This window comes from Astyanax mexicanus, chromosome 11, assembly GCF_023375975.1.
Source record: "Astyanax mexicanus isolate ESR-SI-001 chromosome 11, AstMex3_surface, whole genome shotgun sequence".
NCBI classification, from domain to species: Eukaryota; Metazoa; Chordata; class Actinopteri; order Characiformes; family Acestrorhamphidae; genus Astyanax; species Astyanax mexicanus.
The window spans coordinates 33,747,151-33,759,459 of NC_064418.1; the positions used below are offsets into that span (position 1 = coordinate 33,747,151).

The window sequence follows — 12,309 nt, forward strand, 5'->3', positions numbered from 1 at the left end:
CTTTCACACATTTGACATTCAGTGTTTTATTCAAGGATTGATCTTCTGATGTTCGAAACAAGTGATGCAACACATGTTTAGAGTGTGAAATCCACATTACCTTTGAAAAACCAAGAGAGAAGCACAGCCAGAGTGTGAGCCGGCAAGTGTGCACTCCCTGTAGTTGGAAGATGTAGGTGTCATTTGGCAGGTCTGTTTATTTGCAGCTTTTTCACTGTGTGTCATGGTGACCTGAGAGAGCAGAGGAGAGGATTATGGGATTTGCTTGTTTCATGTGAGCAAACACCTGTCTGAACTCTGTTAATGGAAACAAGCATGGCTTTGACTTTTCAGAACCCTGCCAGTATAGGGTTGAGCTAGTGTTTTTGATGAATGGAGAATATTTGTGTAATAATTACACGCACAACTAATCCAGGCTTAAGATCGACCGTGTCATTTGGTTTGTGCCATTCTGAATGCCGTTCTGGAGTTTCACCTCGTTGTGGTTTATGATGCGTATTTCCTACTGCAGGTAGTGCTGGGCGATAAAACGATATCGATAGTTATCGAGGAAACTATATATCGCGATAAGTCGGGGCGAGAAATTCGATAAACTAAATTTTCTATTTCCCGTTTAAGTAGCGTTGTGAAAAGGCGCAGCACGAGATCAGGCAGCACGCTGAACTGCTGCTCAGCCCAGTACAACCCCTCCCCTCCCCTCTCCACCATCCCCCTCCGCCCCACCCCCCGAGCCCCTCCACTCTGAACTCCTCACATAGCGGCTCCTTCTCTCCCATTTACTGGATAAACTTCATTTATACTATTCAGCGGCGCTACACTGGAAAACTCACCTTTTAAATATGAGGCATGCGTCTCCAAGATATTTAGAGAGGTGAGCTTGTTCAGATTTCTGAAGGCAGGTAAACGCTGCTCTGTTTGCTGCTAGTTAGATTAGCTTGTCTCCAGTTTAAAGTTAGCGATGTTTAGGTGTAAAAGGGATCTGTGCAATCTGTCATCATTAGCTAAGATGCTTTCACTGCTTTTTACATTCTAATAAACTAATGGGTAACGCACGTTAGCCGTGTTAATCCACGTTTCGTGTAAATTAAGGTTAACTTCAGCACGAGTGAGGGGTTAGTATATAAACACACAGAAAGGAAGCACTTTCCATCTTTTTTCCTAACTCTCACTGTTTCTGTTAGAAAACCCTGAGGGCAGCATTCTCCTCTGTCTTTGTGTTTTATAGTTTTTAACAGATAGAGAGTCTGTTATGCTGGATATTTTACTAAATACAGAAGATTATATAATCTGTCTAGCTGTATTTGAACTGAGCTAAACATTGCTGTTACTGAACTGGAGTTTTAAATACACTTAAGTAATGTAAGTCTAGTCTACTGAAAGCCAGTAATGTTAGTATAAATCTGTACTGCAGTAGAAGTGGATCATTTCAGAAACTTGACTTTATTCCTCCCACCTCCATTATAGGCCACTTTTTTTTTAAATATTTAAATGTTAGCTTAATTTAAATGAAAAAAAAACTAAAGGCTCTTATTTTAAAAAAAACATAAGCAGTAAATTATCTAAAATTACAACAAATAGAAAATAGAAAAACAGTAAAACATATGTAATACATACTTTTTATATGACCAAAATTAAACTAGACTGAAATCTGACTAAAACTAATAATATCCGATAGACTAAAATGTAACTAAAACTATTATACATTTTAGTGAAAAGACTAAGACTGTATCAAAATCACCTGTCAAAATGAACACTGTGATATACTCTTGTATTTTGCTTTATGTAGTTGCCTGCATTCAGGGAGGGGAATGATCTTTTGATTAAATATAATTTTATAAAAATAAATAAAGTGTTATTGCAATTTAAATTAAACAGACATATAATGTAAAGGGTCTTACATATTTTTTAGTTTATATATTTGTCCCCTTTTTAAAATTAATTTAAAAGCTGTACCCACCTGGCAAGATGTTAACATCCTAGTGTCTGTCCACAAGGCTCTGAGCCTGCTAGTGATTTTGTCCATAACTCCCTTATTCTGTCACTTCTGAGTAAAAATAGAAACCTTTAAGTGTAACAGAAAGTGATTTGATTTATATCGTGATACATATCGATATCGGCTGATATGAAAAACTATATCGTAATAAGATTTTTTTCCATATCGCCCAGCCCTAACTGCAGGTTAATAAACTTTCTGCTATCAGATCTATAATCTTCTTTGAGTTTTCAATGCACTGTACCTCTATCAATTAATGAGAGGACATACAGTAAAAGCCATAAGCCATGATTAAGTGAAGGCATTCAGAGCTGTAATACAACTTCCTGAAGAAAAATGCATCTTAATGGAGGAGAAATAATTGGCAGCTCATGTTGCGTTATGTGAACCTAAAGAGAGTAAATGAGGATGATTGTAGGTGTAGTTAGCTGTGCGCTAACTGCCAAGAGTGAATATGAGAACAGGTGCAGGCAAGTTGTTGATAAGGTCAAAGCTGTCTCACTTCCTCAGAGTCCTTCATTACAGTCAGTAAACTCATCTCCAAGCTCTGCAGGAGGGAAATGAGTTATGATGGAATTAGAGGTGACTTTAACACCCATTTGTCCATCTTTTTCTTCTCTTGCTCTCTCCCCCTCTCGTTCCCTCCTTCCTCTGTGAAGCAATCATCTCTGTAAGGTTATAAGGTTAAGACATCTTCCTCCCCCTCTTGTTTAGGCAAATGAGATGACTTCTAAAGACCTTGGTGAACATTCAAATGCCCATCTGTCCTTCTTGTCCTCCCCTCTTTCCTCTCGCTTTCATCATCTTCATACGTCAAGATTTGAAAGGCGTGGAGGAATCCACCCTTCCCTCCTCTTCTTTCTATTTTTCTTTCTTTCTCTTACACACATTCAGAGACACTACTTTTCCATCACGTTTAATTAAACCTCTCTTTTTTACTAACACCTTAACTTATCTGGACTGACCTACATAGTTTTACGGTGCTTACTGAAAAGGTGGGCTCATTGGCACTACGTTGGAACATTTTATATATATATATATATATATATATATATATATATATATATATATATATATATATATATATATATATATATATATATATATATATAATTGCTTGTCAAGATTAGATAGTTCCATTGTATCTGGGAGCCTGCTGCTAAACCATCTTCATCGGATTACACCCTTTAGTCATGTTAGTCAAAAACCTGTACATACTTTTCTTATCCTTAGGGTTACAAGCAACAGCCAAGACATTAGGCAGTGTTACAGGTTATATTAATCTCATGGCTTACACAGTGCCAAAACTGCATATCTGCTGTGTTTACTCTGATTAACACACTGTTTGTGTTTAGGGTATTTAAAGGAAGTTTATAATAGTGTGTAAAATTTCCAGATTAGCTTTTCTTTGTGTAAGTTTCCTTTTATCATTACTGCATTAAATATAGTAATATATTAAATATAATAAAACGTAAAATAAAATTAAAAGTGCTTGCACCATTACTAGGTTGTGTGTATGTTGCAGAAAAATACTTGTAGAACTTAAAGCTGAGTGCCTTTATCAAGCAATATTGGCACTACTAGAATATCTCTCAGCCAAGTCAGAACTAAATGTAGTATAATTAATCTCAAGCTGAAAATTTTCTAGTGTTAAAATCAAGTTAAGTAAGAACAATTTCTCTCTCTCTCTCTCTCTCTCTCTCTCTCTCTCTCTCTCTCTCTAGCCACCATCACCAGCTCCTCTGAGAATGATGACCGCAGTGGGTCCAGTTTGGAATGGAGTAAGGAGGGAAGTGTAAGAGGAGGTGGGCACCATGCGCTGGCTCCAGCCGCCGCGCGTGCGGACACCTGCTCTCCAGTGGCTGAGGAGGAAGTGTCCACAGCTGCTACAGACGCCTCTGCGATCAGCCGGGTCGCAGCCGCTGTGACTGCGGGAACAGGGGCAGGAGCGTCCAATGCTGAGGGTCCAGTCCATTACCCAACACAGAGCTTCTCCAGCCTCATGATGCCCAGGCCCAACTCAGTCGCAGGTAAGAGGAATACTTTGTCATTAAGCTGGGAGTTATACAATGAGACACTTGGAGAATTTTGTTGCATGCTTATTATCTGTGAGGGAAATTTCGTAATTGGTGTTTTGCTGTTTGCGGCTTGATTCGAGGCTAATTGTTGTTTGTGATTTCTTGCTTCTCGGCTCCCCCTACAGTTGTGGAGTGTAATTCATGCTTTGAGTCGTACATTTCTGGACAAGCTGAGAGATACAGAGCAGTCACTGAAAGTCAATCAAGCATGTGACCTGAAGATGTAGATTGTTATTACAGGAGATTTTGCAATGTTTTTCAATGTTTTCCAGCTTTGCTAAAGTTACGTAGCGCATGTAGCAGACATGCCAAGCCAAGAGTGGAAATAATGGAGATTATATTCTCTCCATTACATGTCATTGAAGCATCAGTATGCTTGTGCAGCAATTTTTTTTTTTTGTAAAAATGTTATATAATGTTGGTTTAAATGTGAATGTTTAGAATTGGTGATACCAATATGTATTCTTACACAAAATGACTGCAGTTAAGAATTTTTGTATTTTGTTTTTTTTCTCACCATAATGCGTACTAAAAATGGTTAAATTTTTCTAAAAATCGTCAGTGTGCCTTATAATCTGGTGCGCCTTCTGTATGTATTTTACCAGTCAGGTTGTAAGGAGCAGTAAAGCCACTCTGCTGACATACAGAGTTATAAAGGGGTTTCAGTGAAGTTTCTCCAGCACCAAGGCTAAAGCAGCATTAACATTAGCTGCTAACTGCACTAAGCCAAAGCGCTTTCATCTTTCAGAGACAAGTATATCAGACTATAGCCTGTTGCTAACCATGGTTTGCACTACTGAAGCAGCATAAGCATTAGCCCCTAACCGCACTAGTGCTAGCTCTTTTGCGGAGTATATTTGACTGGAGCCTGCATGTTAAAACAAGTTATATGCGACAAACCACTAGTTAATATCCTCCTGGCTTACCGGTTCCTCAGTGTAGTGCTGTCAGGTGCCATTTACGTTCTGCTAACGCTAGCAATTAGCCGCTAATGCTAATGCTGCCATTATTGCCTTTCTATAAATAAGCAGAAGCCCTTTACTCACCAAATAAACAGTTTTTTAGGGGAGAAAACTGTGTAGATTAAAATCCAGCATTCATTTGAAATTCATTTAAAAGTTTGTTTAAGAATTACAGTTTTGTTTACTTATCTTAGCTTAGTTAACCCACCACCACCCAGCGACGAGACCTGCTGAAAGAAAAAATGGCAACACCTTTGTTCCTTACTAGTGTCGCATAATGCACCTTATAATCCGCTGCACTTTATGTATGAAAATAGAAAATAAAATACATGCTCATTGATAGTGCACCTTATAATGCAGATGTTTTATATGTGCACATTTGCAGATATCTGTAATGTTGACCTAAGCTACCTGCACAACAGATAAACCAATGTCCAGTGTTTGGTGCAACTGTTTAATGTCCTGTGGTAGATGAGCCCTGTGGTGTATTAATGCTGCACTGGGTCATTTAGTGACCATAGAGTTTTAGTGGTAGTTATGCTCATAAAACCAGTGCCCTGTCACCAATAAAGAGCAGCATATAAAAACAGACAAACCCTAGGTTTATGAAAGCTCATTCTAAATGGGAGACTTGTACGATTGCACTGTGTTTTTCAATCTTGTTTTAGCCTTTTTATTGCTGCACTGTTCCTCAGAATGAGGTTTTTGTGTATACACTGCTTACTATAAAGTTTGTATTCCCTTCAGTTTGACCTGAAATCTTCACCAATTTATAGCAACAATTGAAGTCAGGTCTTTCAGTCAAAAATAGCTGGTTCAGTTGAAATAGTTTTGGTTCAGATGAAAAGCTTTTTACATGAACTGAATGCTACATTTAAATCTAACACTGTCACCATAACTGTTAAACTTGGGGCTGGCAGTATAATGGATTGGGGCTGCTTTGTAGGGGTGGGAATCGTTTACTATCTCACGATTCGATTCGATTCCGATTTTGGGGGCCACGATTCAATTCAAAATCGATTTTTGATTCAAAACGATTTGAATTATAAAAATTTCTGCTTCTGGCTTATGAATCTTATTGAAAAAAACCCCTCCATAATATACACTGGTCCTGGAGCAGGTAATGTGTTACAAAAACAATAAAATGTGCAGGAATGTGGGTCCTCAGTGACAGAGGAATCACTGGGATATCACAATGACGTTAATGAACAATAAATAAATAATAAATAACACTGCTTTATTACCAGGCTACTAGCGGTGGTGTGTAGGTGACGCTGCTGGGCTGATGTGATGATAGCAGTGGAGCGCTAAAGTTCAGGAGCAGCTGCTGATTAACTAGTTAATTTAAGGTCGTTGTATTTCTTCAGAAAGGGGGCAGGAGGTGGAGAAATTAATTCATATGGTCCATTCCTTAATTCCTCTGTGATGAGGAGCTGAAATTAGCTCTGATTAGCTTATTGTATTTTTCCGTTCCGCCTTAAATGCTGCAGCCCGCTGCCACCTGTAGCGTTATTTAAGGTGGAACTGGAAAGTTAGCTAGTTAGCTAGCTAACAGTTACTGAAACTAACTACTAGCGATCTTTTTTATGCTTGTTATGAAGCATTCTGCCATAAAACATTGAAACTACACGTTAATCTAATGTAATATAGTGCTTGTTCTGCCATCTTACCGGTGATTCTCAAACACCTACGCTCTGTGTGTGTCTGGAAGATCTCCGTTTGAAAGGACAAGCGCTATCCCCAGGGTTGCCAGGTCCAACAAAAATACCCAGCCCAAAATCAGTCTAAAACCCGCCCCTCAGAATCGATTTTGGGACATTTTAAATCGATTCTGAATCGTAGTAAATGAGAATCAAGATTCTTATGTGAATCGATTTTTTGGCACACCTCTACTGCTTTGCTGTCTAGGGTCCAGGATGGCATGCCATTATATATGAGCCGACAAATTCAACTACTTCCATGCAACATCAGAGTCAGAAAAGACCTTGAAAAAGGCTTAAAATGTATTATTATTGTGAGTTTTTTAAACTCTGAAAAATATATATAAATTTTACCAAAAGTGGGACACATGTTGTTTAACTACTCTAGCAGACACTAGTGACATTGAGTGAGAGAAAAAATAAAACTTGTTGCAAACGTTAACTTGATTAAAACTAAGACTTGATTTGAAACTGCCGGCAGAGCTGCCACATTTAAGGTTGAATTTAAGTTGTCAGGGAATCTATGAAGGCTAACTTGTTTAATAAATATGAGTGAGATATAGATTTGCTAAAAATGAGACATTTAACTACTCTAGCAGGCTCTAGGAACATTGGTTAACTAAAAAAAAACACTGCAAAAAAAGCACTGCATTTGTGTGTGTGTGCGTCTTTACAAAAAACGTTCAGCCATTTGAGTGTTTTGTTTCTTGCACTCACTCAGTTCACGCCCTGTTTGGCATTAGTGAACAAAGCATTAATCTTTACTGCACGTTTGATAGATCCATAACACCACTACACCATTCCAGAACTGCAGAGTCTGCACCAGCAAGACACACTCACTCAATCACGCACTGCTCTTCCTCTCCCTCAAACACACACACACACACACCAGTGCATCTTACAGTCACTGACTAAATCACACACATTTTCTCTCTCTCTCTCTCTCTCTCTCTCTCTCTCTCTCTCTCATTCTTTCTCACTCTCTCATTCTTTCTCTCCCTTTCTATCTCTCTCTCTCTCACTCACATAATCTAAAGTCTTAAATTCTCGTTGTCATACTGAGGTCACCGAATCTGAATAACTGCCTTGTCCTGTCCTAAAGTCCTCTGAGTCGCATCACCATTGCGATGTGTCTCCGCCCCAGGTCCTGACAGGATGATGTCATAGTTAGGCAGCGGAGTCACACCTCTAATTTTACGGTTGGCTACAGTGCCCTTGAAGAGGAGGACGGCAAGGACAGGAAAAGACAACTTCATTATTGACTCAGCATAGAGCTACATTACAAAACACAGGTTATGTAGCGTTTATATTCTTATATATATATTGGAGCTGATTAAAAAAAATAACATGTAGGGTTTGATTTGAAGTTACTTAAAAATCAGCTCTGGAACTTTATGATGCTGATATTTTGAAATCTAACAAAGGGAAGCTTATAGGAGAGAAAAAAGGATGAGTTTGCCTTAAATTATGTAATTTATGATTCTCCCCCTCCCATTTTCTTCCCAAATTACACAGCCAATTACCCAACCCACTCATTGTCGAGCAACATCACAGTGTGTTTGGAGGAAAGCACAGCGACTCAGTTCTGATACATCAGCTCACAGTGATGTGAGGAGAGAGCGCCATCTACCCAACCACAGAGAACAGCGCCAATTATGCTCTCTTAGGGCTCGGGTAGCGGATGGCAAGCTACATGAACAGGATTCGAACAGACGGTCTCCTGATCATAGTGGCAGGGCTTAGATTCCATGGACCACTTTTTTTTATTTTAATGAACCAAAATATTAGGAATGCGCACAGGAATGTCATTGAGCCAAATTAATAACTAATAGTTATCAGCTTAATGTGGCTAATAGCAGTATCAGTGATCAATCATCTGAATTAATCCATCTTATGGTACTCTATCTGGTGAGCAGGAAGAGGGCATCCCTGCTTATCTATGGAGAGTAGCCATTAATTCTCTCTGGAACTCTGGGATGTTGATAACTGTGGCCTCACTAGTGGTCAAACTTGCCAGCTCTTGATTATATAAATGAATAATAAAAATAATTTTAATATAGTTACAATGTTTTTTTTGTTTGTTTATATCACAGGGGTGACATGTTCTGTTCTTTTGCTCTGCAATCTGATTCGAGTACCATAATTGCTGATTCAAATCAGGTCTTATCTTGTCGTGTCTATATAAATAATACAGCCCCTCAATTTAGATAAGATGTGTTACTAATGAAGACTAAAGTAAAATCACTGGTCTATATTATGAGACATTCTCCACTCATTTATTGAGTATTTAGTTTTTTTATTGCAGTTTTATATTGTGTTTCATATCTTTCAGACCTGGGATTTGTACTCATTCTATGAATAAGTGAGTTTGATTCAGGTACCGTAACAGCATTGAAAACATAAGATCAGATTTCTACACTGACTTTAATGTGATTCTGCAGCTGTGATTGTGGTCCAAATGACCATCTAACATTTGAATGCAGAGCAACAGCATCCTGTGACCTTGTGTAGAGCTGCAGCAACTAAATTGTGCTTCGTATGACCTGACCAGACCTGAGGGTTGACTTAGTTATCATACATATACATAGCCAGTCAATCCTTCCATCTCTACGATGAAATGTTTTCAACATGCTCATGATTTTGTAGATAAAGCAGGAAATGTTGGCTTACTCTCATGTTCTCACACAATTCCAGTCAATGTTGCTTGGCCCTTCCTCAGACACACTACACTCCATATTCACATCACCATTCAGTGTAGCTGATCCCGCTACGCTGGTTTGAAAGTGCTAAACCAGACTGTACAACAGTGAGGCCATCGTGTTCAGTCACACTTGGCCTTGTACAACTGCCCAGCTACTCCTGTGAGCTTTCACACTTTGTTTGTACTTCTTTGCAGTCTGGCACCCCTGCCACTCAAACCACTTGTGATTGCTAGATGATAGTGAGTGGAATTGTTTCTAAGTAGTTGATAGACTTTTTTAATGATTATTAATAAATGAACAGTAAAAACAAAGTGACTGCTTAAAACATATAGGAAGATTTTGTTCTTTCCTTTATATATTTACAGCTCTGGAAAAAAATAAGAGACCACTTAAAGGTCACCTTCCGTCGTTTTTTCTTTCATTTTAAAATGTCTAGTTGTGGTCTCTAGTATGAATGAATGACATGTGAGCCGTTTTTGTAAAAAAAAAGTGCTCAGGTGTCTCTGTATAGCTCTTTTTTAATGGACTGTTTTAGGGGTGTGTCCAAAATGACCGGATTCCAGCTTTGCTCATGAATATTCATACATGCAAACAGCATGCAAATATCTCTCCTCTGATTGGCTAGGAGCACTGCGACGCCCCTCCACCGCTCTGCCGCTCACTGCCTCCCACCTCCTAACTGATGAGCGGTGATGTTGCGTCGCTTCAGCTCCGCCTCTGGGAGTTTCTCGAGCCAAGGTGGGCTGGTCTGTGAGTTTCTGCCTACGTAGGCAGAAAGATAATTCAAAATTCACCCGTTTTTCGGAGGGGGGGAGGGGGGATTTCTTTGCTTAGCTCCTGCAGACAATGGGGGCTGCAAAACAGTTTAATGTGCAGGTGTACACATTCAACTCGGAGAGACCTACTGTATTCCACAAAAAACAAGAAAAATCGGATTTTCGCGGAAGGTGACCTTTAAAAATGATACGTTTCTTTGACTTCTGGAATATAATTAAGAGGAAGCTGGATGATCACCGCCATCAAACCAAGCTGAACTGCTCAAATTTTTGCAACCGGCGTGGCATAAAGTTATCCAAAAGCAGTGTCTAAGACTGGTGGAGGATAACATGTCAAGATGCATGACAACTGTGATTAAAAACCAGGGTTATTACATCAAATATTGATTTCTAAACTCTTACAACTTTATGAATATGAACTTGTTTTCTTTGCATTATTTGAGGTATGAAAGCTCTGCATCTTTTTTTATGTTTCAGCATTTCTCATTTTCTGTAAATAAATGCTCTAAATGACAATATTTTTAGTTGGAATTTGGGAGAAATGTTGTCCGTAGTTTATAGAATAAAACAAGAATGTTCACTAATGGCATTCTTGAAGAGTAACTTCCACTGTTATAGTTTGTTCTTTTGCTAAGGCATCTTTTATTGAGTTGAGCAGAAAGTGGTACACGAGATGTAGTTTTTATTTTTAATTGGTGATGGGTCCAATTTTATCCATTATCTCATTATCGGTTCTGTTTTGAGCTCATTCACTTTTTGGAAATCAGAGGGACAGAGCCAATCCACTTACTGATCCTGAGACTGGACTAGACCATAAATCTACTGTAATATAAAATAAGGTAATGTAATGCCACTGATCCAGATTCCATTTCACATTTCAAACGTTTAAAATGAAGACTATATAATTATAGTAAACTTGATAAATTATTATTAGAAATTATATTATATATAATGATAAGAAACTTTTGGAAATGTTAGGAAGCAAAAGCAGCAGAGGGCAGATTGTATTTAGCATTGTGTGTGTAATCAGACTAGCAGAGGCTACAGGGAGCAGCAGAATGAATGCTGAACACATAACATCTGCACAGAATCAGTGATGTGTTCCCTTTTATGTTATGTGAAATGCATGAACTAGGTAATACACACACACACACACATATAAACAATACACAGAAAACCAACACGTGTTTATACTGTCAGCAGTTTTTCATTAAACAATCAATACAATCAGTGAATGCGTACAGACTAATAATGAAATATCTTTCTTATTCGCTCTTATTCTCTCATATTCTCTCTCTCTCTCTCTCTCTCTCTTTCTTTCTCTCTCTCTCTCTCACACACACACACTTACACACAAACATATGCACAAGCGCACATGCACACACACCTACCTGTCTTTCTGATGGACTGATTCATTTGTTATGTTTTGTTATCTTAATGCACTTAAACCCCCATTTAAACGACTGGACTAAATGACTGAGAGTATTATCTCACAGCGGGGCACGTCTACATCACTGTGTTGTACTTAGCCTTTGCTGCATGCTGCATGACCCTCTACACTGAACTGTGTGGCTGGGTTAAGAGAAGTGAGAAAGCAGCTCCAGCTTCACATAAAGCAGTTTTTAACCCTGAGGGAGCCTAAGTCTGCATCATCTTTCTAATAAGCTATATCTAAAATAATTCACACAAATTAGGTAAAACTGTTTCTGATAACATTTTCTGTGAATGCCTTGTGTATTAGAATATACTCGTAACGCATTATAATACATTTATTTGCATTAAAATATATAATGTGTTATAATTTGTCGATGTACTCTCTAAGAAAAGTGACCAGTGTCTATCATGGGAATATATTAATAGTGACAGATATGATATTTTAACCCATATGTGACATATTACCAAGCAGTTTGTAAGTTTGTAGCAGAGCAGAAATGTAAGCAGAGCTGAATTATAATCACAATTCATAATGCATAATAAGTTTTGTTTACTTAGCTTTGCTTTACTTAACTTAGTTACCCCCCAACACCCCTAGCGGCAAGACCTGCTAAATTACAAAGAAAACATAATGCACGTAATAATCGGGTGCACCTCTGTATAA

General features: G+C 38.4%; 1 protein-coding gene across 4 annotated transcripts in view; it reads left to right on the forward strand.

Annotated features, from left to right (window-relative positions):
- The window catches only part of tanc1b (tetratricopeptide repeat, ankyrin repeat and coiled-coil containing 1b), a 168,612-nt gene that overhangs the window by 96,006 nt on the left and 60,297 nt on the right, over positions 1-12,309 (forward strand). For all 4 annotated transcript variants that reach the window (XM_049484700.1, XM_049484701.1, XM_049484704.1 and 1 more), the window contains one exon: positions 3,718-4,023. In XM_049484700.1, the coding sequence (XP_049340657.1) occupies positions 3,718-4,023 (306 nt within the window). The remainder of the gene's footprint in view (positions 1-3,717; positions 4,024-12,309) is intronic.